Source organism: Biomphalaria glabrata, chromosome 15 (genome assembly GCF_947242115.1).
Source record: "Biomphalaria glabrata chromosome 15, xgBioGlab47.1, whole genome shotgun sequence".
NCBI lineage: Eukaryota > Metazoa > Mollusca > Gastropoda > Planorbidae > Biomphalaria > Biomphalaria glabrata.
This window is the reverse complement of record NC_074725.1, coordinates 2,185,177-2,211,791: the sequence shown is the minus strand read 5'-3', so window position 1 is coordinate 2,211,791 and position 26,615 is coordinate 2,185,177. Positions and strand designations below refer to the sequence as shown.

Sequence of the window (26,615 nt, the reverse complement as noted above, 5' to 3'; positions counted from 1 at the left end):
ATAAGCAAAGTGTTCCGCTAAATTTTCAGAATGTGCGAAGCGTGTTCCGTTAAGTAAAAAGTTTGGGTAACACTGCCCTATACAAAACTGGCTGGCAATGCTATAGAAATATTTAATAAAGAAAAGAAAATTAGAAATTTAAAAAACAGTAAATATTGAAAATGTTATTTTCAATATAGACCACAGCAGGCTGCAATATGGACCGAATGAAATGTAAGGGGGAAAACATTGACTGAATACTGATATTTTAACTTTATTTTTTTTTTTATAATGTCTAGTCATTAGTTTCCCTCTCTCGCACATTCAACGAAGACGAAATCATTCAGTTCTTAACACGGCAACACTTCGCATTCATAACAAAGGGATATAACAATCATACCAAAAATACTAAAGTATCATATTCATTCTCGCTATACCTCCCCCTGACAACGACATACTATAAAGATCGGTTGAAATATCAATAACAAGTTTTAATTAGATAGATATTTAATTGATTCTGTTAACAAGCTGTGATTTCTACAAACTCGAAAGTTTATGGTAGGAGGCGTGGGTCGGGATTGATGACATCCCACCTTCCTATCCCACAAAATCGGCCAACATACAAGAGGGGGGGGGGCGAAATAATCTAATAATAGGTTGAGATATAAATAATTAGTATATAGTATTAACATAACTGTCACAGCTTTCCTATTATATAACTCTATCTACTTATAACTCCTCGATAGAAACTACCTTAGGTCTCGATACGTCTAGGTGTCCCTGGTTCAGTTCTAGTTAACGAAATAAAACAATGAAACCACTAGATCAAACACATAAACTTTAATCAGCTTTACTGCATATCACACACGCTGGTCTCTGTCTGACAACAAAACACACTTCCGGTCATTCGCGCAGACTGTAAAAATAGATTATACATACATACACATATTCATCCGTGACAATAACTAATAAATTCGTATACAAATTGTGTGATTTCTTCACTGAAATTCGTCTGCCGAGGGGGGGGGGGGATAACCCCTACAGCCCCCCCCCCCCGGATCCGCCAGTTGCAATAGTGGCCAGCAATGAGTGTGACTTTGCTTAACCTTGCTATGAACTTTTATTCCTGAGTTTTTTTTAAATTAGTTCGTTTGTTTGACATGTTCCGGACATTTGTTCGGAATAGAGGATTATTGTATCGTAGCCCAAATCTCGCGCAGGACGGAAGGGAACAGAGGATGGCGGGGTTTTAACCAGCAACCATAAAAACGGTGCACATACCATGCTACAAGACAGTTAGCATTTTTTTTGACAAAGCTATCAGCTCATTCAGTCTGTCTGTCTGTCTGTCTGGTACAAATCTTGAACACGTTGTTTTTTTGCCCACACCCATTCTCGGATCAAGTTGAAACTTTACACAACTATTTAGTTTACCTAACCAACACGAATCAATAAATAAAATAAAAAACAACCAATTAGTCAATTAATTTTGGTAATTAATTGTTTTGTTTGATATCGAAAAAAGGATGTAAATTCTACATTATTGAGAGATATAGCTGTAAATGTGACATTCTTCCACTTAGATAAGCTTTGTTTTGTTTTTAAATAGTACTTTATATTTGCTTGTTTACATTGTTGTATGGTTTATTTCATTGTAGATTATATGCAATCTATAAATGACAGTAAAGAGGCATGCTACTAGTGTTTTCTTTTTTGACAATCTTCTAGTTAACGTTGGTGTCAACGAATCCAAATCAACATTGTCCTTTGAAGTCGCAAGCAAAAAATTGAATCCCAGCTTCAGCATAGTAAATCTGTAAGATGTATTTCTTAAACCAAAGTATTTCTTTGTTTATTCGCTTTTTAATATATAGGCTAGTGTCCTCTTCATTCGTCTTCGTATTTTAACCTTATTAAAAAACAAACAAAAAAAAAAAAAAGAAAAATCATGAACAAAATAATATTAAAAAAAAAGATATCAGAGCTTATAGAGCGATTATTTTGTTCTTAATAACTAATGAATGTTTGATTTTAAAAAACTAATTACAACCCGCTCCCCCCCCCTCCTCCCGAGAAATAAAAACGGATTAAGGAAATGAATAAATCTACTCAACTTTTTAATATTCTAATGATAGGCCTTTAGATCTAGACTTCGAAGACGGCGGCAAATTGTTCCTGGACATAAATTAATGAAACTCTTGATTGAATAATGTCTACAGACGGAAATCTGTGCAAGATTAATGTGTTTTCTAGTTCTCCAGCTAAAGTTTCATTATTTTTTAAAACTTACTTTGAAATATTATAACGGTTAAAAAAAAAGAGTTTTCACAGCGTGCCTAACGAGCCAGTAATTCTGTTCTTCCCAACGATTTACATCAACTGTAAAATTTCTAGAAAAATCGATAGAGCCGTTTTCGAGATCCGTGTCCACCCAGGTTTTGAAAACCCATTCGGAATATGCGACTTGAAAAGATGTATCACAATAACCTTAGGAATTCCAGCTACCCGTCTCCTCAGCGTGGCCCTCCGGTGGAAACGTCTAGGGGTGGACCTAGATAGGCTAAGTAGCGAATCAGGTCTTTGCGGGACCCCCTGGGTGAGCTTTTTTTTAATTTTTATCTCACTCGTGGTAGGGATGGAACAAGTAGCACACCAGTCCAAAAAGTCCGCTCAGTAAACACATCTCTGCCCGAGTCGGGTGTCGAACCTCGAGCCCCCTTCTAGGTAGCCAAGCCAAGCCAAGTTCAAGCGCACCTTGGCCCAGTCAACCGATATGACCGTCTACCGTTGGGAGCCCTCGGACAGGACAGGGGTGAAGAGCCCCATGTCCAGGCCTGGTAGTTGGATAAAAGCCTTTCTAACCACCGAGGGGATAATGGCGCCTACGGCGCCGACACCCTACTGGACTTCACTGAAGGAATTATAATACCACTAGAATTCCATGGAAAATGAGAAAACATAAACTTAAAAGATTTTTTTTATGACAATACTTCCTTTATACAGTTTATGAGATTTTTTTTTCTTGAAAATCCATTCCGAGAACAAAAGGCTCGTCAGACAGAGAAAGGCTGCCTGAGGGAATGTAGGCTACGCCAGGCTCAAAACGGCTCATCTATATCATAGGAATTATTCGAGAAAAAAAAAAAAACAGTTGTTTTAAGTTTATTGATAGATTATCTAAGCTTTGCTTATATATTTACATAAACCAGTGTAATGTAACTCTAAATTCTAGATCTTATCTTATCTTATAAAATACAGAAGAAGATGATTATGACGTACGCGTCACGCATCTAGACATGCATGTTAACCGATGACTTAAATTCTGCTAAGCCATTGGTTTTCCTGGCGGGCTCAGGCAACCCATTCTATGCTCTAATAGCACAATGGAAGAAGGAGTATTTGTACAAATTTGTCCTAGCATATGGGACGAGGAATGTGCCTTTATCTTTGTGTCTTTCTGAGTATTTTATTAGATTTTGTTTTCGTATTTGAAGATTATGGTTCAGTGTAGGAGTTCTACGTGTAAAAAAAGATACGAATAAATAATTTGTATCTTTTACAATGCCCGCTGACCTAATTGGTAGAATCATTCGATCAAGAAGTATCACTAGTTCAATCCCCAATTTGAGCAAAATTTTTAAAAAATATATTATTTCATTTAAAATTTTATAATGGATGTATAGTCTTACAAAAAATTTTTTGTTTGTTCTGTAGGGACTCAGAGCGCTCACAGGGTAAATTTCAAGTCTCTGACGGCTATAAAGTGGTTGGATACTACGACAGCGATCCATTCCCCATCAATTCTTTGGTGGTAGTAAGTTCACTAACAATGTCTCTAATATAATTTAGACATTTGTCACAGAAGTAGTTTGTACATTGCTAAGAACTTCATAAGACCTCATTTTATAGCTACTGAGAATTTTGACGATAAGCTAAAAAAAAAAATGCCAAGGACGCTGAATTGAACGTTTGTGTTGTCAACGTAATGCACACACACACAACTGAGTTTTAAACAGTACAGCCACCATATTGGTAAAGCACTATTTCTTTCCCTTTTTCGAGGTGCCATATATTTCTATTAATAAACAATAGATGCTATAACTAACCGTTTTAATTTTAATCGATTCATGTTTTATTTTAGGTCAAAGAATTGTGCAAAATTTCAGCTTAATTCGAGATTGGGTGTGGGAGAAATAACGTGTACAAACGTTTGACCTGACAGAGTTGATTAAAGCTTTGTAACAAGGGAAAAAAAATTATCTTCTAACTTTAAGATGAACTCAACTTATTAACACCTTTCTTATTCTGTACAAAGGAAAAATTTTTTTAAAAAAGCTATTTATAGTTTTTCTGTCATGGAAGAAAATCTTTGATTATTTTCAGTCGAGTCAAATATATACAGTTACTTATTTTTATAGGACCTAGTTTGTATTGTAACTATTTGGTATAAAGCCATATTTTGATGTAATTGTTGATGGTGTCATTCTATTTTTCAGAAATCCCAGCGACGCAATGGAGATTTCTACGTCGTTGAGTTGCGTAACAAAAATAATCTCACACTTTCAGAGTATTTTCATTAATGTTGGACTTTATAATTACCAAGTAGACTCGTCCAGTGCTGAGTAGTAATCATGACTTTCTATTGTGATGGTGTTGTAAAGAAGACTTTGAAATAAACATTTGTTCGATAGTACTTTCTAATTCCCCTACTCCATTATCAATGACGTAATACTTGTAGATTAATAAAGATTTGTGACGCAGAAAAATACAGAGAATCAATTATACTTGTACTTAATGCAGGCATTTTAGAAAGATTATAGCTGTCCTACCTTTATATGTTAATAAATTAATACACTTGAACAAGAAGAATTTGAGTTGATTATGTGTATTCTTAGTCTACATATGGTCTTCTTCAATCGTGAAGCAACTATGGATGATCTGAAAGCAATGGGACAATACCCTGGGCATTGGCTATGGTCGAAACTATGTCACACACACAGCAGTTCCCCCCCCCCCCTATTTTTTATTCCCATCTGATGTATCCAAAGGAACGGCAAGTGCCGATACAGTTTGGGATCAGCGGCATTGCAGGCTCTGCCAGGGTGTAGCACTGTGTAATGCAAATTGCCTAAGTGTCGCCATTTTTTTTTTCACAGGTTGACTTCCGAAGCCTTTCCCATGTTTGGGTATACTGCAAGGTGGGTGGCCAGGTCAGAAAAGGCTAGCAAGCTTACTGGTTTAGGCGCCCCGGGTACGCTCTTCTGCCTCATCGTGGCACCCGGGGGGGGGGGAACGACCATTAGAGGAAGTGGTTAGGCTAAACGAATGGCGAAACAAAACCCCCGTGGGAGTGTCCAAGGGTGCACGAGAGTGAACCATGCACAGAGCGGGGTTGAAATAGAGCTCTCATGGTCCTGTCGATAATCCATGCGCCGTTCCTCAAGGGACAGTTATAATAATGGCAAGACCTTCACGGTTAGCTTGGTACAACATAGGAAGATGGCGGAGGTCCCCGATGTACTCGGCCTTCGGCCATGTCTAGCCCATGCGCCCGAGGGTGCGAAATGCATCGGAAATAGCAATGCTTTACATAGGCATTGACTTGGGTAGGTGGTTCACGCAGGTTTTTTTTTTTTTTTTTTACTGTTTGACGCTCAAGCAGGTTTTTTTTTTTTCGGCTCAGCTCTTGAGACGATCAAACGGTGTCGGCGCCAGTTTCTTGCCTTTGCCCCTTCTTCTTGCAGTTCCGCCGGATCCAATTTCTGATCCTCACGTGAAGGCCAGGAATTGGACCTCATTCACCAATCGTAAACAAACAACATTTAGCCACGTGGTGATTTATCTCTTCTATATAATTTACGATCTCATGGTTTAATTCATGATGGTTGTCACGTGACAGTTTTTTTTTCATTGTTTTATCAATAAGATCACGTGACTAAATGTTGTTTGTTTATGATTGGTGAATGAGGTCCATTGGACTGGTTGTCAGTGACTAAACCATTGGAAGCATTTTATAGGTAGTGGATCTATTCACACTTCCAACAATAACAACCATGCAGAACTACGTAATTGACAGTTGAACGTTTAATTATTAATCTACATTCATTATAACATATCACAACATTGTTTCAGTTAAATTTGATCCATTGGGACGTAATTATTTTGATTTTAGCAACATATCACAACATTGTTTCAGTTAAATTTGATCCATTGGGACGTAATTATTTTGATTTTAGCAACATATCACAACATTGTTTCAGTTAAATTTGATCCATTGGGACGTAATTATTTTGATTTTAGCAACCTACTTGTTTTACAACATAAACCCACCATGTGTTACAAGACGAGGCCAGTTCTACCAAACATACAGCGTTGAAAACTTATTACCACTTGTGTTTACACACAAAAAAAGATAACATCAATCATTGAAAAACAACAACAAATAGACATTGTTGCCCGTAATATCTTCTACTTTTATATTGTAGTTCGGTGCAGTTAACAATTCACTTCTTCTTTATATTCAACGGTGTCAGTCTTTTTTGGTGTTAATATTTGCGAAAGTGTTTCTATAAACTAGGCATGCAGCTAAACCCAATACTCAGAAAGACACAAAGATAAATGCACACTCCTTGTCCCATATGCTAGGACAAATGTGTACAAATACTCCTTCTTCCCTAGTGCTATTAGAGAATGGAATGGATTGCCTGGGCTAGCCATGAATCCCAGTGACTTGGCAGAATTTAGGTCATTGATTAATATGCATAACTAAATGCATGGCGCTTAGGAAGTAATCATCTTCTTTTTAACGTCTGTTGTATATAAGATTAGACTGCAGTTACAATACTATTATTCACTAAGAGCGAACTCAAAACTCTAAGGTAATAGGTAATATAATAATAATAATAAGGCTTGTCTTCGAGTCCGTGGCTACGCAACCCCAAACTGTGACCTACATATTTTGCCACATCCGGGGCAAACATAACTATTGTCCGCAGGTGTCTACCTTGCACAGGACTCTCCTCAGGTCAGCGTAATATAGGAATTAGGAATAGTATTTAAAAAAATATTATCTTCATTCAGTCCATCGCCTAAAAGAAAGAATTGTTCAATATCTGTATGAAAGAAAGATAAACAAGTACAACATTTAACTATTGAGTTTTTTAAAAAGATGATTCTTCTTTATACATCTTATCGAGCCATTATTTTACTCTTAACAACTAATCAATGATTGGGTTTATTACAAAATAATTAAGCATTTTGAACATGATTAATTTAGTTAACTCTCTAATAATAATAATAAGGCTTGTCTTCGAGTCCGAAGATAAGTGAGGAATGCAGTATTTCCCGTGGCTACGCAGCTCCAGCTGTGACCTAAATATTTTGCCACATCCAGGGCAAGCAAAACCATTGTGTTTTTTTTTTGTTTACATGTTTCGGATGTTCCTTCAGAGTTGAAGATATTTTACTTCCTAGTTCAAACCTCCCGCAGTACGACGTGGGATGGGAGCGGGCAGGGTTTGAACCCTCGACCGTCGATAAATGCGAACGACAGTCCAGCGCGCAAACCGCACGACCAGGCAGCCATCCATTGTCCGCCGGTGGTCGATTAAGATTTCGACGTCTGCATCTGTCCTCTGCAGCGGATTTTATTTTGGTCTCAAATACCCAAAGACGTAGTCTGTTCAAGATAAATTATAAATAATTTATATATAATATTCCTCAAGCCAAATTTAAATTATTCTTTTTTCTCAGTGTGGCCAGCTACATAATCTAATTTTTTTTTCTCAAAGATAGGCATATTATTCAACTGTCATACTTCTATGAAAATTGTTACAGCTGTTTCAAGAATCCATTTATTTCTATGAATGTTTAACCTAAATAGAGGCATTGTAAAAAATGTTATTTTGGAAATCGTTTTCTGATTCAAATTTAATGTCAGTGTATATTTATTTTTTTTAAATTGGGTTGTGTCCCCTGAAAATAGTTCGGTTGCCACCCCTGTTTCTAGATTGAGAAATATCTGATGTGGTTTGAAACTATTTCTACTCTGTATGTTTTACTTTGTTTGTTTGTTTTTTTTTTACTTTGTGCTTTGTTTTTATTTGTTTTCTATCTTTTAATCTTTGTACTTTGTACGTCTTAGCTTAAGCATTAATCTCAAAGATTATATTTCTTTCCATGTTCTGCCCTGTGCTCGTTGCTTGAGATCCTCCGGTTCGTCGCTCTTCAGCTCTATCGTGTGGTTGCAAGCGATGGAACCTTTCATCACTCCCTTGGTCTCAAAGTCAATGACTTTGGGGTCTCCCTTTTCGTTCTCTCCCAGATTCCGAACACATGGGACCAACTTTCGGGTGAACGTAGTTCTCAGGTTGTTGACGTTGTAGACAAAGATAAGTTCACCGTCAGATTTTCTGTTGATGTACACCGGTGCCCTGTCTTGGGGTATTTCCATTCGCGTGGTGACGGTGAAGTCTGTGATAAAAGTCTTCTCTTCCAGTTGTACCTTTGCGTGGTAGCAGCTGTTGGGGCCTACCGTAATATCACTGGTCGCTTCCATTAGAACAGTCTCTTCGAATGTTTGACCTTCTGCCTTCGACACCTAAAGAAGAAAACGTTCGAAATTTGTGTTAACTAAATATGAATATTCCTGATACCGGTTAGTTATCAAACATATAACCATACTAAATGACTCGAAGATAAATTCCATTTAGGGCAATTAGATGATTAACTTAGAGATAGACTTAGGACATTGAAATATAATATGGCACAAGATATAAAATAAATCACTCATAAGAGAATGCTGACCTTGTCCTTCAAAGCTGCATACTATATCAAGAGGCCCGAACAAGACTCTGGCCCCGAAACCCTCCTATAGAAGAAAAACTATACGGAGAACTGATCTGGAAACCACTGCGCGGTTCCTATCAGATAAAGGATTACTGATCTGAACCCTCCGACATGTCAAATAAGAACGAGGAAGAAGAAGAAGAACAAAAAAATACATTTACATTTATAATTTCTCTTTTATACTTTGCGATCTATAGGGCAGATGATGTAAAGGTAATCTGTTTCTATGGCCCACAATTAAACTATGGTGTCATGTGGCCAGCACAACGACCAACCGCTTTTACTTTTCCAAACTAATGTCAGGTACCTATTAGAGCTGGGTGGATTCAGCGGCGCCATAAAGATCCTGAAATCCTAATCTTCACCAGGATTCGAACCCGGGACCCTCTGGTTCGGAATCCAAGACCTTTACCATTCAGCCACCTCGCCTCATAATTAATATTTGTTTTATACTGATGTTTATAGGATATTATTGACATTTATTGTTTTTTCAAAAAAAATACATGGAATAACCTACTTATAAAACTTATATTAGCCATGCCTAGGCAAAAATTATTATTTTTTTTTTTTTACCGAAATAAGGTTATAATACAAGTGATCGTCATTGGCAACAAGATGTGTTTATTCTGCTGCTTAGACTAATGTTCATTTTACACGTTTTGTATGTTCCTTGAGAGCTGAAGATAATCTACTTCCTAGTCAAACCTTCCTCAGGACGACGGGCGAAAGCAACGGGCAGGGTGTGAACACTTTCTGCTCGTTAACCGTTGGCCAAAGAAACAGATGACCTTAACATCATCTGCCCCATAGATCGCAAGGTCTAAAAGGGGAAACTTTACTTTACTTTTTTATTTTTTAAACATAATTTAAGAGGAAGAGGCAAATCTATATTAAGGATTTGTGGCTAAGCCCCATGGCTACCTAACTGGTGTAGCTTAAGTTCTAATCTTGATGTTGATTAGACTAGAGTAGTAGGCAACAGGAAAGCCTTGATTAGACTAGAGTAGTAGGCAACAGGAAAGCCTTGATTAGACTAGAGTAGTAGGCAACAGGAAAGCCTTGATTAGACTAGAGTAGTAGGCAACAGGAAAGCCTTGATTAGACTAGAGTAGTAGGCAACAGGAGAGCCTTGATTAGGCTATAGTAGTAGGCAACAGGAAAGCCTTGATTAGACTAGAGTAGTAGGCAACAGGAAAGCCTCGATTAGACTAGAGTAGTAGGCAACAGGAGAGCCTTGATTAGGCTATAGTAGTAGGCAACAGGAAAGCCTTGATTAGATTAGAGTAGTAGGCAACAGGAAAGCCTTGATTAGGCTAGAGTAGTAGGCAACAGGAGAGCCTTGATTAGGCTAGAGTAGTAGGCAACAGGAAAGCCTTGATTAGACTAGAGTAGTAGGCAACAGGAGAGCCTTGATTAGGCTAGAGTAGTAAGCAACAGGAAAGCCTTCCCCACCATATCTAAAAAGCAGTGAGCATAGAAGCTCTATACAAAAGCAACAAAGATATAGAATTTATTCGCCTTTAGAAATCTCTCCTAAAAGTTCGTCCGACAGGATGTTTAGTATCTCATGGGGTGGTAAGAGTTCAGAAATTAGAAAGTGTAAATTGCAAATTTAAACCTGATATTGTAATTGAATCTCTGCTCCTAGACTCCCCTCGCCAAAAAATTGGGGAACTCCAATGCTGAAGTTGGCCTTGCCCCCAATGGTGAAACCTTTCTGGAAGGTTACAGATATTTCCGTCCGTCGTGATTTCTCAAACCTAAAATGGTACATCTGGGTCTCGGCAGTGTCGTTGTTGAACACGGTGTCGAGTGCAAACGTCTCTGGCCTAAAACGAAGCAAAAGTGACACAAAAATAGTCTCCCTTTTATAGGGCCTAAATATTAGACATACTTAGATCGAGTTGTTTAGACCTTTTAAACAGTATCAGTCGAAGATAGGTATTTACTTTTTAAATAGTATCAGTCAAAAGATAGTTATTTACTTTTTGAATATATCAGTCAAAAGATTTTTAGTTACTTTTTTAAACAGTATCAGTCAAACAATAATTATTAACTTTTTAAATAGTATCAGTCAAAAGATAGTTATTTACTTTTTAAATAGTATCAGTCAAAAGATAGTTATTTACTTTTTCAATAATATCAGTCAAACAATAATTATTTACTTTTTAAACAGTATCAGTCAAACAATAATTATTTACTTTTTTAATATTATCAGTCAAACAACAATTATTTACTATTTAAAAAGTATCAGTCAAACAAAAATTATTTACTATTTAAAAAGTATCAGTCAAAAGATAGTTATTTACTTTTTGAATATATCAGTCAAAAGATTGTTATTTACTTTTTTAAACAGTATCAGTTAAACAATAATTATTTACTTTATAAGTAGTATCTCCTTTATTATATTTTAAACCTAACGATTTTTATATCCATTTCTGGATCCAAATAACAGTAGTAAACATATGAGGTCAGTTTATCTCTTTCTCTCCTAATCGACGACATCATCGTTGATTTAACCCCATGTCAGTTGTTTTATTCTCTTTTCTCCCTACATATTTTTTTTTCGAGATAAATGTAATTAAGATCTACCTGGACAGAGTCTCGAGAGAAGATGCGTTCGCCTGTAGTCTATTGCTCATGTCCTGCTGTTCCAAACTTTGAGACGGCCTAGGGTGGAATTCTTGACCAATGTCTTTGAAAACGAAGAATTTTTCTGGGATGTCGAAAAGGAAATCGTCTCTCTTGATGAAACGGGTTTGCCACCAGCTTAACGTTGACAGAAAGCAGGCCCAGGCTCTGAAGAAAAAGTGTTTGAATTAACATGACAATTGTTATTTAAAAACTAAATGCTAACTAACTGGATCTAGGTTTCGCCCTATTTTCTTCATCTTCTACTCATAATAACCTTGGTACCTTAGTGCTGCTATATTATTATATGTCACCAGAGGCGTAGTGAGAGGGGACAAGGGGGGGCACGATGCCCCCGGGCGCTACCTTCGGGAGTGGCGCCTATTTTTCTATGTGACGTTCATGGTAAATGGGAGAAGGTGGTGCCAATAAAGTACCTGGCTACGGGCGCACGTTTTGTTGACTAGGCCTCTGTATGTCACACGTGGTTCTTATTTATAATTTGTGTAATTACTAAAAGCTTCTAACCACATTTATATGTAAAAGTAACCAGCAGAAACCTTAGCTAGTTGTTTCACTGTTGAGATTTGAGTCATACTTACTTGTCACAAAGTATTTTTCTGAGGTCTACAATTAGAGGGTTCTCATCTTTCATTGTGGGCAAGGACATACAACAGCAGAACATGATGACTTCGGGCAAACAGATTTCTCAACAGTATCTTTAGACTTCACTGGGCCAGACATAGATCAAAGTTTAACATCAATAAGATGAAAGCTCAACATCAATTAGATTAAAGTTTAACATCAATTAGATCATAGTTTAACAACAATTAGATAATAGTTTAAAATCAATTAAATCAAAGTTTAACATCAATTAAATCAAAGTTGACATCAATTAGATAAAAGTTTAACATCAATTAAATCAAAGATTTTAACATCAATTAGATAAAAGTTTAACATCAATTAAATCAAAGATTTTAACATCATTTAGGTCATAGTTTTAACATCAATTAGATCATAGCTTAACATCAATTAGATCAAAGTTTAACATCAATTAGATCACAGCTTAATATCAATTAGATCACAGCTTAACATCAATTCGATCATAGCTTAACATCAATTAGATCAAAGTTTAACATCAATTAGATCACAGCTTAACATCAATTAGATCATAGCTTAACATCAATTCGATCAAAGTTTAACATCAATTAGATAAAAGTTTAACATCAATTAAATCAAAGTTTAACATCAATTAGATCAAAGTTTAACATCAATTAGATCAAAGTTTAACATCAATCAGTGTTGACTTTTACAAGCACAAACTCTTTCATGTTTTCCATCCATCTTTTCCTTGGACGACACTAGTCGAATAAGATTAACGAGTGTCTCTTTATGTAATAAATTACAGGCGTTCCATCTTGTCAGTGGCGTAACTAGGGATTGGTCATCATTTGGAGCCCCGGGGGGGGGGGCTTGACCTCTTTAGGGGCCCCTGCATTTTGACATTCGACATCCTGACATGAGATAATGGCGTAGTATTTAATATCTAATGTACAAAAATTGGGGGGCCCCCTTTAAGTGGGGGCCCGGGGAATTTTCAAATTGTCCCCCCATTCTCCTACCAAAGCTACGCCACTGCATCTTGTGTTTGTCATGTGGTGCATGTCTTATTTAAAGTTTAAAATTCTGCTAAATCATTGGTTTTCTTCGCCAACCGCTCACAACAAAATGGAAGAATGAGCACTTATATCAATTTGTCCAGGCGTATGGAATAAGAAACATGCCTTATCTTGTCACGTACTGGGTATTTTATTAGGTTTTGTTTTTGTATTTTTTAATTATAGTTTAGTGTTCTATGCATTATTGCTACTTTAGTTTTTATTCTTCTGTCCTGAAATGTATCTTAATTGAGCGATTTTACTAAAGGTGTTCCTTAAATCAAATGTGAATATGATTTCTAAGCTCTTTACACTAACTCACGGAGTTATAAGCTCATACTTTCATCTTAGCCCAAAGTCAAAAATCAAAAGTGCAAAATTTAGATAATTTATTCAGACAATTTTTCTAAATCCTATCGAGCTAAAATTTTCGCACATAGTAATTCTTTTATCAACGATATACAGCAGCTGTCAAATTTGTCTTATTTGAGCCGTTTTCGAGATCCGTGTCCAGGTTTACCCTCCAAGGTTCCAGGTTCCATAAAGGTATGAGTTGAATAGAGGTGTTGTAAGTAAAAAAAAAAAAGTAAAATATATGTATGACATTTTTTTGGATGCTGGTGAAGGTGCGGGTAATACAATTCAGGAGGTCAAAAGTCAGTGTAGGAGAGCGTTACGATGGGGGATCCGGCAATACAATACATAGAATTAATGAGATATTTAGGCCTAGAGATATATGCAATCCATTTTTTCCTTCAATGGATCCCTCAACTCAAGAAAACAGAAAGAAATTAGAACAAATACAAAATAGAGCAGTGAGATTTATAAGAAACGAATATTCCAGTTTGATTAGAGTAACAACATTAGTAAAATCATTTAACTTGCTTCGTCTTCAAATGGACGGAAATATTTTCTTAGAAATCAACATAATGGAGATATTTTTGGTGAGATATAAAATTTTTGTGTGATTAATCGTTTCATGTCTATCATATGGCATAACAAGGCGCACCCGTTATGAAGAGAAGACTTCATTGATTGTCTAAAACTATCAGTGCATAAAACTTGCGATTAAAAAAGGCTCTTCGTCTACCGACAATAACAAATGTCTCCAAGCCAGTGGTTCTCACACTCTTCTAAATCGTTCTAAGACATAGATGTTATATAGAAAGCTTCTATTAAGTCGAATTATCAATTCAATAACGTCTAAAGATTAAGAACAACTGATATGTTTTGTGGATGTGAAGACCCAACTTTGACCTAAATTTTTAACCTTACTAAAAAAAGACGAATGTTTGCTTAGAATCTACAAAATTTTTGTTTGTCGTCTGCCTGTCTCTTTCAGAATTTAGTTTGTTTCATACACAGATCAGCGGTTCTCAACCTTAATAATAATAATAATAATAATAATAATTATCGCTACTTTCATGCTCCGAGCGCTATGGTCCAATCTCATTTGTGGACCAGTGGGGGAAGGGGTATCTTGGAAATGGAGGAAGAAGGCGCAACATAATCTCAACCAGATCGGGATAGGAAATAGTTTGATTACAAAGTAGGCCAGCGGGGTGGTGGGGATGTGAGGGGAAGTAATAAAAATAATAAAGGCAGACAGACCCGAAGTCCACGGGAGGTCTACTTGAGCTGTCTTTTTGACGTCTCCACCTGTAGTCGACACGGGCAGCTCAGTGAGTCCCCTCCTGAAACAACAAAACACTGCATCGACTCCAGACTTCCGCTGGGTACTTTTTAAGTGATAATTGTGGGATATGTGGCCGAGAGGCTAAGTACGCTTGAATTTGACTTGACTGCCTATCGAGGAAGCTTTAGGTTCAACACCCGACTCGAGAAGAGTATAGCGTTTACTGACCGCCTAAATAATAAAAATAATAATAATAATAACCTTTATTGTCCGTATGGAAATTTGTCTTACAATTTGTGCATTACACCAAACAAAAAAACATTATAACTATAAGAAATCAAAGTGTACATTCACACCAGACTCACTCATAATTTACATGTGACAAAGTTTATATCAGATTGTTCCTATTTAATGATTTGATTGCCAGGGGAACAAAAGAGTGTTTATGTGTCTGTTTGTCTTTGCTATAAGCATGAAAGTAGAGATATAAAAGTTTTTTTGTGCTTTTTAAAAAAAAAATAGGCTGGTGCGGGCCAATACCGCGTTGACTACGCTGTTGTGTGTCAAAAGGTTTGCAAATTTAGGTTTTAAAAACAATTCATAAAACCAGAAGTAGCATAGTGGCTTATTCGAACGAATGAACTCGTTCAAATTTTCACTAGTAGGCCTATTTCAAGACTAACCTTGAAAGATGGGCGTATAGTACAAAAAGACCAGCTTTATCTGCTGCGACCACTAAAAAAGGAAACAGATATTCGTTCGGTTTTTTAGGTTCTGCCATTTAAACTCTTTGTATTCAATATACTTATATACTTATACATGATAAGTCAAACAATGACTGAATGTTGACCTAAAAACTAACAATAACGAAATATAGTCCGATTCTGCTCCCCTTCCCTTTTCGATCTCATGAGATGTATTTATACTACAGAAAATTTACTCAATACTGCTTTAATGAACACTCTAAAACTTTATATGTAGTCTATATTTTATGACACGGATGGCTGTCTAGTTATGAGGTATGGGATTCTGACAGGCATCCGGTTCGAACCCTGTCCGCTGCCTATACCAGTCCCTGGTACAGGATGGCTGCCTGATCGTGCGGTTTGCACGCTGGACTGTCGTTCAGATTTATCGATGGTCCAGGCTTCAAACCCTGCCCGCTCCCATCCCCCGCCGTCCTGCGGGAGGTTTGGACTAGGAAGTAATTATCTTCAACTCTGAAGGAACATCCGAAACATGTAAAACATTTTACAAACAAACATTTTACCCTGCTTAATTTTTTAGCAATAATCTTCACCCCTAACCCTAACATCCGAAATCAGATAACAATATATGACAATACAATTTTTGATTGTGATTTTAAAAAAATGCCTAATATTTTAAAGCATAAATTTTAGAATTAGTCGTGAATGTTTGTTTATAAACTCTATATACTGATCAGGACTTACCAGAATTACTAGATCCAAACTAGAAAGTCAAATGAAAAAAGTCAAGAAATTCTTTGCAGGAGTAAATATGGAACATCTTTCACGGAAGAGCGATCAGTTCAGAGTCTAGATTTACCGATAACATTCAACTACAAGGGAGTCTAGGGCACACACCTCTAAAGTGTAGTAATCAATTCGGATCTTAGATAAACCGATATCATTCATAGCCAATACTGCATGCAAATGTACAATGCAGCCTAGATGAAATGACTTGATACAAGCAGCTAGGAAATATTCTCAAGTAATATTTGGATATATTTTTAACACAATCATTTTAAGTGAAATAGGACATTACGAACAAAATTTTTTTTCCCATGAAGCTTTGATCAATGTTTAAATATTGTTTAAATATCAAATTCCTGTGGGACTCCTTAATTTGTGTTGTTTTTTAAAACGAAAAACAAGCCAAGCTGAATTTTGACTAAAATGTGTAATCTCATATTTTAGGCTAGTCAGATGGCTCGTCTCTCGTTCACGATGCTGGCCATTCATGTCGTCCTTAGAACTGCGGGAAACTCCGAAGCTCTGTGCCGGCGTATGGGCTTTATGAGCTCTATTCTTGGACATTACTTCCCACGACGTTCTGCATACGTTTCTTGAATTGGTTCGTGCGCTAAGGTGGCTGGTTTTTATCATCAAACTTATTTTCTTGGCAAGACTATTGTTTGTTTCTTTTACATGTTTTAAGTGTTCTTACAGAAATGAAGATTAGCCTATTACATCTCAGCCCAACCCCCCCCCCCCCCGAAGAACAGCGAAGGATAGTGGCGGGCAGGGTTTGAACCAAGTACCTGCAGCTATCCGAAAGTTTTCCACAAGTCTTACATGCTTTGCGTCTGTTGTCTCTTTTTGTTTGTTTCAGTGTCCATGATACATTTCCAATATTAAATACTTTCGAAGCTCAGTTATATTTTAATAGGTTTGCAAAACAACCCGATTTTATTTGGAGCGCAGTAGAGAGAAAATTCTTGGCCAAAATTTAATGTTCCAAAGCAAGCGAGTGATAAATAGGCCGCATTTCTCTTCCCTTGCTAAAATGCTATCAAACCTTGGTTTGACCAATAGTAGAGTATACATCTTCTGTTTAAAAACCCCTCAACTCCAAAAAAAAACCATCAAAAAACTAAATATAGAAAAGAAATTAAATAAAGCTATAAATATGCTAGGACAAATTTGTACAAATGCTCCTTCTTCCCTAGTGCTATTAGAGTATGGAATGGGTTGCCTGAGCCAGGAAAACCAATGACTTACAAATTATTATTATTATTATAGCTTTTATATAGCGCTACTTTCATGCTTATAGCATGCTCAGAGCGCTTTTGGTCCAATCTCATTTGTGGACCAGTGGGGGGAGGGGGTATCTAGGAGTTGGTTTTCCGTGCTGCCTTTAGGCGCTCAGTAAACACAACTCTGCCCGAGTCGGGTGTCAAACCTCGAGCCCCCTTCTAGGTAGCCAAGCCAAGCCAAGTTCAAGCGCACTTGGTCTCTCGACCACGCTTCCCAAATTACAAATTTAATTAGATGACTGCTATTGTGCCACATACATAGCTCTTCCTTCCTGATCGAAGATGAGCACATTTCTCATTTCCTATGGACTCGAAGATGGCTGTAAAGTCCCATCTTCGCTTTAAAAAGCCGGCCGCATACGTGGCATGGGTGGGTTTGTAATAGAAATAAAGCTAAATTTTGAATATTGCAGTCAAGATGTTTGAGATCTTTGAGAGAATGTGGCAGTCAGTAATCATCGGTGAACTTGACATTAAACTAAGCCCAGACTATTGGCTTATCATTAAGTTCAAGAGACCGTGAAGCATGTCTATCTGGCGCCTTAATTCCTGTTTATCTTGCGCCCTAATTCCTGTCTTTTTAAGCCTTTTGTATCACATGGCGTGAGGATTTGTACAAGCGAATAAAAGGTTTAACCGTGTCATGCGTTTAAATTATATTAACCCATGACTTGTTCTACATTAAGAAACTCTTCATATAGTTAGTTTGACCTATTGTAGATGTTCTTCTATGTCGAATAACTATAAAGTAAAGGTTCCTTTTCAGACCTTAAAATCTATGGGGGCAGATCAGAATTTACTATCTACTGGGGGCAGAATTGACCTTATGATCTATGGCGGCAGAGACTTTACGATCTTTAGGGGCTGATCAGACTTTACGATCTTTAGGGGCTGATCAGACTTTACGATCTTTAGGGGCTGATCAGACTTTACGATCTTTAGGGGCTGATCAGACTTTACGATCTTTAGGGGCTGATCAGACTTTACGATCTATGAAGGCAGATCATACCTTTTGATCTACAGGGGCAGGTGATGTAAAGCTCATCTGTTTTTATGAAAGACGGTCAACGAGGGTGTCATGTGGCCAGCATAACAACCACCTTTACTTCGCCCAACGTACCTATTAGAGTTGAGTGGAATCAGGGGCGTTTCTCAGAGGAAAAGAATACAAAACAATATGAAGAAAGACCATGGCGATATAATGGACGCTAAGGAAAAACAAAACTGAAAATAGAGTTAACGGGAAAAAAATTCTAGTTCCAAGAAAAAATCGATGTCCTGTATACCTCTCTTGTATCATAGGTAGCAAAATGTCTTATTTTTAGAAACACGTTAGTCACTGATGCGTGGAGATCGGAGAACATAATGTTAAAAGCTTAATGGCTGAATGGCTCCACATGCAGGGAGCCTCATGCTGAGTCTATTCATAAGCCTCAAGCCCGGCCTAACACGTTGCGACAAGATATCTATTTGCTTGTCTTATTGTCATGTTTCGGAATCATCAATGGTTGGTTCTCAACCCACTCTGGGTTGGGCTTGGAAAGAGGGGGGGGGAGTAAGTCTTGTAGTCGAAAGTGGAGGCGTGGTCACATCTTTAACTAGTTTCAAAACTGGTTAGGGGATTAGCTCCCCCTCCCTACCTCCAACCGAGAACGCCACCACTTCTGAAAGACTGAATTCCTACAAGTATCCGGAGGACGGCAAAAGATCTCTTGACCGCCCCCCCCCCCTTTTCCCTCCATCTGAAGAGTAGTAAGTAAGCTGCCCTTTTCTTGTGGTCTATAGGGCAGATGATGTAAAGGTCATCTGACTCTGTGGCCTACGATTTACGAGGGTGTCATGTGGCCAGCACAACGACTAACCGTCTTTGCTTTTCCCCAACTAATGTCAGATACCCATTAGAGCTGGGTGGACTCAGAAGCACCCAAGGATCCCGAAATCCCAGGATTCAAGCTCGGGATCCCTGTAAACCAAGGCGCTTTACCGCTCGGCCACCGCGCCTCCTCCTCCGGGGAGCATTAGTACTAAATTTGACTCCATTCTTTTATAAATATGTAAATCAATTTGAATTTTAGTTGATTTTTATTAAATACCCAATACGTTTTAAGCATTTTTAGGCAACATAAAACCAACTCCTAGATACCCCCTCCCCCCCCCCGCCCCCCCCCCACCGGTCCACAAATGAGATTGGACCAAAAGCGCTCTGAGCATACTATAAGCATGAAAGTAGCGCTATATAAAAGCTATAATAATAATTATTATTTAGGTTACCTGGTTTTACCAAACGTCCACCGGTATAGCCTAAAATGTCAAAATGTCCGCTTTTACAATACTGTTTATCGCAACGGCATATAATCTTTTAATCGAATTTAATCCTTCATATCTTCTGGTTGATATAAAAACACGCCCTCAACATAGAAAGAAGACGCATGTTTGCTGTGTTGATTTGTTTGAGCTCTGTATAATGATTTGAATGCTAAATGCACACGATATTGACCTGTAACCAGCGCTTTAAACCAAAAAAATAGGTGCCGGTACTCAGTGATTAGGTGCCAGTAATCAGTGATGGATTGCCCAACTTTTAACTACTAATAAATTAATAATATACGTTAAAATACAAGAAAATTAAAAAAAGGTGCCGGTACGCCGTACCGCTCGGTGCGAACCGTCACAAAAAAAGCCCTGCCCGATTCCAGCCAACGTTGAGTGCTCGCTGTTATCATGTTTATGTTAATTAGAATTTGCATTCAAGATGTCGTCTGACGTCAGTGTTAGTTGTTAAGTCCAGAGAAGATATACATTCTTAGATAGAATGAAAACGGTTATAGCACGATTAGGAATTAATTACTTGTTTCGTAAATAGGGGGAAAGTTTTGACTTAGAGACTATGACGCGACTAGTAAAAAACTATACTAGGTTTTGGGCAAGAATAGCGAAACATAAACGGCGTCAGAACGAGGCAGCTTTTTATGTTTGACGACATTCGACTGTTCCTTTCGTTATTATTAAACTTCTTTTTCGACATTCGCTATCAGCGTCGACTTACTTCTAGTGTTGGCTTTTCGCCTGTGTTATTGGATTTCGTTATTTGAGTGTTACCTCTTGTTTGACTTATCTGCGCGGAGGCGCCTAACAAAAGCTAACTACACGTGTCTTTTTGGTAATTTCTAAATTTTTTTGATTGGCCAGTGTCTGTGCTTTTATTTTCATTCTCAAATATAAAATCCACGAGGCAGAGCGAAACTTTTACAAGTGAAGGAAGAAGCTCAAGCACTTTAAATCTTTAAAACGGGTGTGGCAGGGGAGAGAACTGATACCCCCTTTTTTTTCGGGCGACATTTCTTTGAATTCACTCCCCATGGACCAATGACTTAATAGATGTCAAGTGGAGCGGTGAGGCTGATCGACGCCTCCTTAATAAAAACAAAATAAAAAAAGAACGAGCAAAAGATATGGACGTCACGTGACTTGTTTTCCTTCTTTTAAATTGTGCATCCTCCATTAGAACGTGAAGCACGTTGACTGGACGACCAAATGTCTTAGTTAGTCAATAGGCATGAGCAGAAAAAAAAGACACTTTGATTTCAAATCTTTTGTGTGTGTGTGTGTGTGTGTGTGTCTCTTTCCGTGTAGAACTCATTGGCCTGCTAACACAAATAATAAAATACGCTTTAGATTCAGCGGTTCTCAGCCTTTTAATCTCGGCGACCCCTTTTACAACCCCTTACTCTTCCGCGACCCCCACCCACCCACCCACCCACCCACCCACCCACACAGCAATAGAAGAATTGACAAAAACAATCAATTTATCGATGGTCTTAGGCGACCCTGGCAAATGGTCAATCGACCCCCCAAGGGGGTCGCGACCCACAGGTTGAGAACCCCTGCTTTAGATAGTACAGTAGCAACTAATAACATGATGGTTTTAACTTCAAGTAAACACACACACACACACATTCATTGATTGAGTTGTCAACATGTGGGGGAAGATTTCACAATGACGTGTAAAAATAAAAAAGAACACAGAGTAAGAGTTTGTTTGTTGGACAAGTTGAGAACCTTTTTCAGATTTGTTCAGAGTAGAAGATGAGTCCATCCTAGCCCAAACCTCCCGCGAGGCTTTAGGGCGGCGGGGAGAATAGTGGCGGACTAGGCTCAAACCCAGTACCATTGAGACGACAGTCCAGAGTGCACACCACGCGACCAGGCAGCAGATCAGGTGGATACGTAGACCCGACTATGCCCTAAATATTTTTTTTCTGATCTAGATTCATTGAAGCCTTTGCCTGGTGGCAGTTTTCTTTCATCGCCTGCAACTTTTCGTCAACGGAAGTTGCGCGCCTATTTGATACAATTATAAGTTATACACAAAAAAATATTAATATCAATATTAATGCACAATGTCAATGTATGAGTCTTTTAGTCACGATTAACAGAGGATAAAATAAAACATTGCCTCCTGTATGTTGAAACATTGTCTCCTGTAGGTTGAAACATTGTCTCCTGTATGTTGAAATATTGTCTCCTGTAGGTTGAAACATTGTCTCCTGTAGGTTGAAACATTGTCTCCTGTAGGTTGAAACATTGTCTCCTGTAGGTTGATACATTGTCTCCTGTAGGTTGATACATTGTCTCCTGTAGGTTGAAACATTGTCTCCTGTAGGTTGAAACATTGTCTCCTGTAGGTTGAAACATTGTCTCCTGTAGGTTGAAACATTGTCTCCTGTATGTTGAAAAATTGTCTCCTGTAGGTTGAAACATTGTCTCCTGTATGTTGAAACATTGTCCCCTGTATGTTGAAACATTGTTGAAACATTGTCTCCTGTAGGTTGAAACATTGTCTCCTGTAGGTTGAAACATTGTCTCCTGTAGGTTGAAACATTGTCTCCTGTAGGTTGAAACATTGTTCCCTGTATGTTGAAACATTGTTGAAACATTGTCTCCTGTAGGTTGAAATATTGTCTCCTGTAGGTTGAAACATTGTCTCCTGTAGGTTGAAACATTGTCTCCTGTATGTTGAAACATTGCCCCCTGTATGTTGAAACATTGTCCCCTGTATGTTGAAACATTGTTGAAACATTGTCTCCTGTAGGTTGAAACATTGTCTCCTGTAGGTTGAAACATTGTCTCCTGTATGATGAAACATTGTCTCCTGGATGTTGAAACGTTGTCTCCTGTATGTTGAAACATTGTCTCCTGTATGTTGAAACATTGTCTCCTGTAGGTTGAAACATTGTCTCCTGTAGGTTGAAACATTGTCTCCTGTAGGTTGAAACATTGTCTCCTGTAGGTTGATACATTGTCTCCTGTAGGTTGATACATTGTCTCCTGTAGGTTGAAACATTGTCTCCTGTAGGTTGAAACATTGTCTCCTGTAGGTTGAAACATTGTCTCCTGTAGGTTGATACATTTTCTCCTGTAGGTTGAAACATTGTCTCATGTAGGTTGAAACATTGTCTCCTGTAGGTTGAAACATTGTCTCCTGTATGATGAAACATTGTCTCCTGGATGTTGAAACGTTGTCTCCTGTATGTTGAAACATTGTCTCCTGTAGGTTGAAACATTGTCTCCTGTAGGTTGAAACATTGTCTCCTGTAGGTTGAAACATTGTCTCCTGTAGGTTGATACATTGTCTCCTGTAGGTTGATACATTGTCTCCTGTAGGTTGAAACATTGTCTCCTGTAGGTTGAAACATTGTCTCCTGTAGTGTGGTGAAATAGTTGCTATTTATTAAACTAGAAATTTTCAATTTCATGGATCTATGTGCCTCACGTATCTTTTTTGGATTTTCGTTCAACACTATTCTCAGTCTGTAAGTAAAAGTAGTAATACAAATGGAACGTCTATTTAGGCCAAAAGAGCTAGACATAGAGCCTAGCTCGCCATCGGCTGCCGAGAAGTGGCTGCATTGGCTGAGAACATTTGAGAATTTCATCTCCTCAGTCTCTCACTGCGAGATTGACAAAAAGAAATTACTAGAAAACTACGTTTCTTCGAGCGTATTTCAGTACATAAGTGAGTGTACCACGTTCGATGAATCAATCAAAGTTCTACAAAATGTCTACGTGAAGCCTAAAAGCGAAATTTTTGCACGGCACATGATAACTCTTTGTCGACAAGAGAACGGACAAACCGTTGACTCCTTCCTACTTAAGCTTAAAAGTATGGCAAAAGACTGTGACTTCAAAGCTGTCACCGCTGAAGAACACAGAGATATCTTCGTAAGAGACGCCTTCATTACTGGACTGGCTTCAAACAGCATAAGGCTGCGACTCTTAGAGAAATCTACTCTAACTCTACAGTGCGCCTATGAAGAGGCAAGACAACTTGAATATGCCCATAACCATGCCATGGCGTATAACATCCACTCTGAAACTCCCTGTGGAGCTAGCGCCGACGAGGAGAGCCTTTCTCCAATGACAAAAGTAGAACACGAGGTGAGTGCGGCGACTAGTAAAAGATGTTTCTTTTGTGGAAACAGCCCACATCAACGCTTTAGATGTCCGGCCCGTGACGCTACATGCAACTTGTGCGGTAAGAGGGGCCATTTCCAGAAAGTCTGTAAATCGACCAGACAGACACTCAAATCTACAACCTCAGCCATAGTGAAAGCAGATGATGACACGTCTCGGACTACAACCGTTGGATCTTCCTGGGCATCGACACCAGCGTCCGGTCTTACTAAATCTACTATTTCAATACTCGTCAATGGAGTACCATTGAAGGCTCTCGTAGATACGGGGAGCAGTGAAAGCTATATATCTTCTTCAATTGCTAAAAGGTACAAATGGAAATTAGAAACGTCCAGAAACAGAATCTACATGGCCTCTACACATCTTTCTCGCACTACTCACGGCCATATTTTCGCTAAAATAAAGTACAAAGATGAACAATATGAAAGTGTTAAGCTCTCACTACTAGATGGACTAGTATCTGATGTAATCTTAGGGCTAGATTTCATCAGCCAGCACGAAAAACTGATGATCCCATTTGAAGGAAAACGAAGCACTCTCCAGGTCTGTACGCTGAAAGCTGCACGAGTTGAAGCCCCTCGCCTCTTCGCTAATCTGGCTCCTAACTGCCACCCCATAGCCACTAAATCTAGAAAATATTCTATGCCTGACTCCAAATTCATTCAAACTGAAATCAAGAGACTTCTATCTGACAAAATTATTGAGCCTTCCACGTCCCCGTGGCGAGCCCAGATAATTGTAACAACGAATGAAAGGCACAAAAAGAGAATGGTTATCGACTATAGCCAAACCATCAATCGATTCACTTACCTCGACGCGTATCCCGTGCCAAAAGTGGATGAACTGGTGCAGGAAATATCTAAATACTCAATGTACAGTACATTTGACCTCAAAAGCGCTTACCACCAGATACCTATCAGGGATGATGAAAAGCAGTACACGGCGTTCGAGGCTGGCGGAAAGCTTTATCAGTTTTGCCGCATTCCTTTTGGAGTGACAAACGGAGTCGCCGCATTTCAAAGGACGATCAACGCAATAATTGAGGAGGCAGGGCTACAGGACACGTTCGCTTACGTGGATAACGTTACCATCTGCGGACTTGACTCCATTAGCCACGACCAGAATCTACAGAGATTTCTCAATGCCGCTAAAAAGTACGGTATCACCTTCAACAATGATAAAAGTGCTATTGCGACTAATAAAGTATGCCTCCTAGGCTACGAAATCTCACAAGGGCAATTAAGACCAGACCCCGAAAGATTTCAAGCATTGAGAAACCTACCTCCACCTCAAGACATGAAATCACAAAAGCGGGTGATTGGACTACTGTCCTATTATTCTCAATGGATCCCAAATTTCTCCAACAAGATCCATTTATTGGTGAACAACAAAGCCTTTCCTCCCCCTGAACAAGTACAACAAGCTTTTAAACAGCTAAAACATGAACTTGAAAACGCTGCTGTGTCGACGATAGACTACAATCGACCACTAACAGTCGAAACAGATGCCTCTGACATCGCGATTGCCGCCACTCTTAATCAAGACGGCCGTCCTGTCGCCTTCTTTTCAAGAACACTCACTAATAGTGAACGCAGACACTCAGCAGTGGAAAAGGAAGCATACGCTATCGTAGAAGCCCTGAGAAAATGGCAACATTACCTTATCAGTAGACCCTTCACATTGGTTACAGATCAACGCTCAGTGTCTTTTATGTTTGACCAGCAGAACAAGGGCAAGATCAAAAACGAAAAGATTCAAAGATGGCGACTGGAGCTTAGTTGTTTCCAATATGACGTCGTATATCGACCCGGGAAACAAAACGCTGCGGCGGATACCTTTTCAAGGAACCACTTTGCGTCAGCAATGACTGGAGAAGACCTCAAACTGTTACACAACAACCTCTGTCACCCAGGGGTAACGAGACTCCTCCATTTCGTTCGGACTAAGAACTTACCTTTTTCCTGCGAGGACGTCCGCAAAGTGGTAAACCAATGTAAAACTTGCGCTGAACTGAAGCCTAGATTCTTCAAACAGTTTTCAGGCACCCTCATCAAAGCTACCCAACCATTTCAGAGAGTAAGCATTGATTTTAAGGGGCCACTCCCATCTGCTACTCACAATAAATACTTATTAACAATGGTGGATGAGTACTCACGCTTCCCATTTGCCTACCCATGTCCCGATATGTCCACATCCACTGTCATAAAGTGTTTAAATCAGCTGTTTTCCTTTGTTGGGATGCCAGAGTACGTCCATTCTGACAGAGGTACGTCCTTTATGTCGAGGGAGGTGCAATCCTTTCTGCACGAGAGGGGAATAGCTACAAGTAGAACAACCGCCTTTAATCCTTCAGGCAACGGACAAATTGAACGACTAAACAAAACTCTATGGAACGCTGTTACTTTAGCACTGAAAGACCTCGATCTCCCGATCTCGAGATGGGAGCTTGTCTTGAACCAGGCCCTATACTCGATTAGATCATTACTATCTACGGCAACAAACGAAACTCCACATGAGAGAGTTTTCCGGTTCAACCGGAAATCCTCCTTCGGGATATCTATCCCCACTTGGCTATCTAGCCCAGGTAGAGTGTTGCTGAGAAGAGAGAACCGAT

General features: G+C 38.6%; 1 protein-coding gene across 5 annotated transcripts; it reads right to left on the bottom strand.

Moving 5' to 3' along the window:
- Positions 1–6,428: 6,428 nt before the first annotated feature.
- On the bottom strand, positions 6,429–25,799 carry LOC106058182 (uncharacterized). Of its 5 annotated transcripts, none has more exons than XM_056013130.1 (6): positions 16,203–16,405; positions 14,727–14,982; positions 12,060–12,183; positions 11,419–11,625; positions 10,445–10,655; positions 6,429–8,578 (listed from the first exon to the last, which is right to left on the bottom strand). In XM_056013130.1, exons 3-6 carry the CDS (start codon positions 12,140–12,142, stop codon positions 8,144–8,146), a joined length of 936 nt encoding a protein of 311 aa, XP_055869105.1. In that variant the 5' UTR covers positions 12,143–12,183; positions 14,727–14,982; positions 16,203–16,405; the 3' UTR covers positions 6,429–8,143. The 5 variants fall into 5 exon arrangements, with proteins under 5 accessions (XP_055869105.1, XP_055869103.1, XP_055869106.1 ...); XM_056013128.1 differs by having other exon boundaries at positions 12,060–12,188; positions 16,203–16,404; XM_056013131.1 differs by lacking the exons at positions 14,727–14,982; positions 16,203–16,405 and adding an exon at positions 25,661–25,799 and having other exon boundaries at positions 12,060–12,188.
- Between the last annotated feature and the right edge of the window lie 816 nt (positions 25,800–26,615).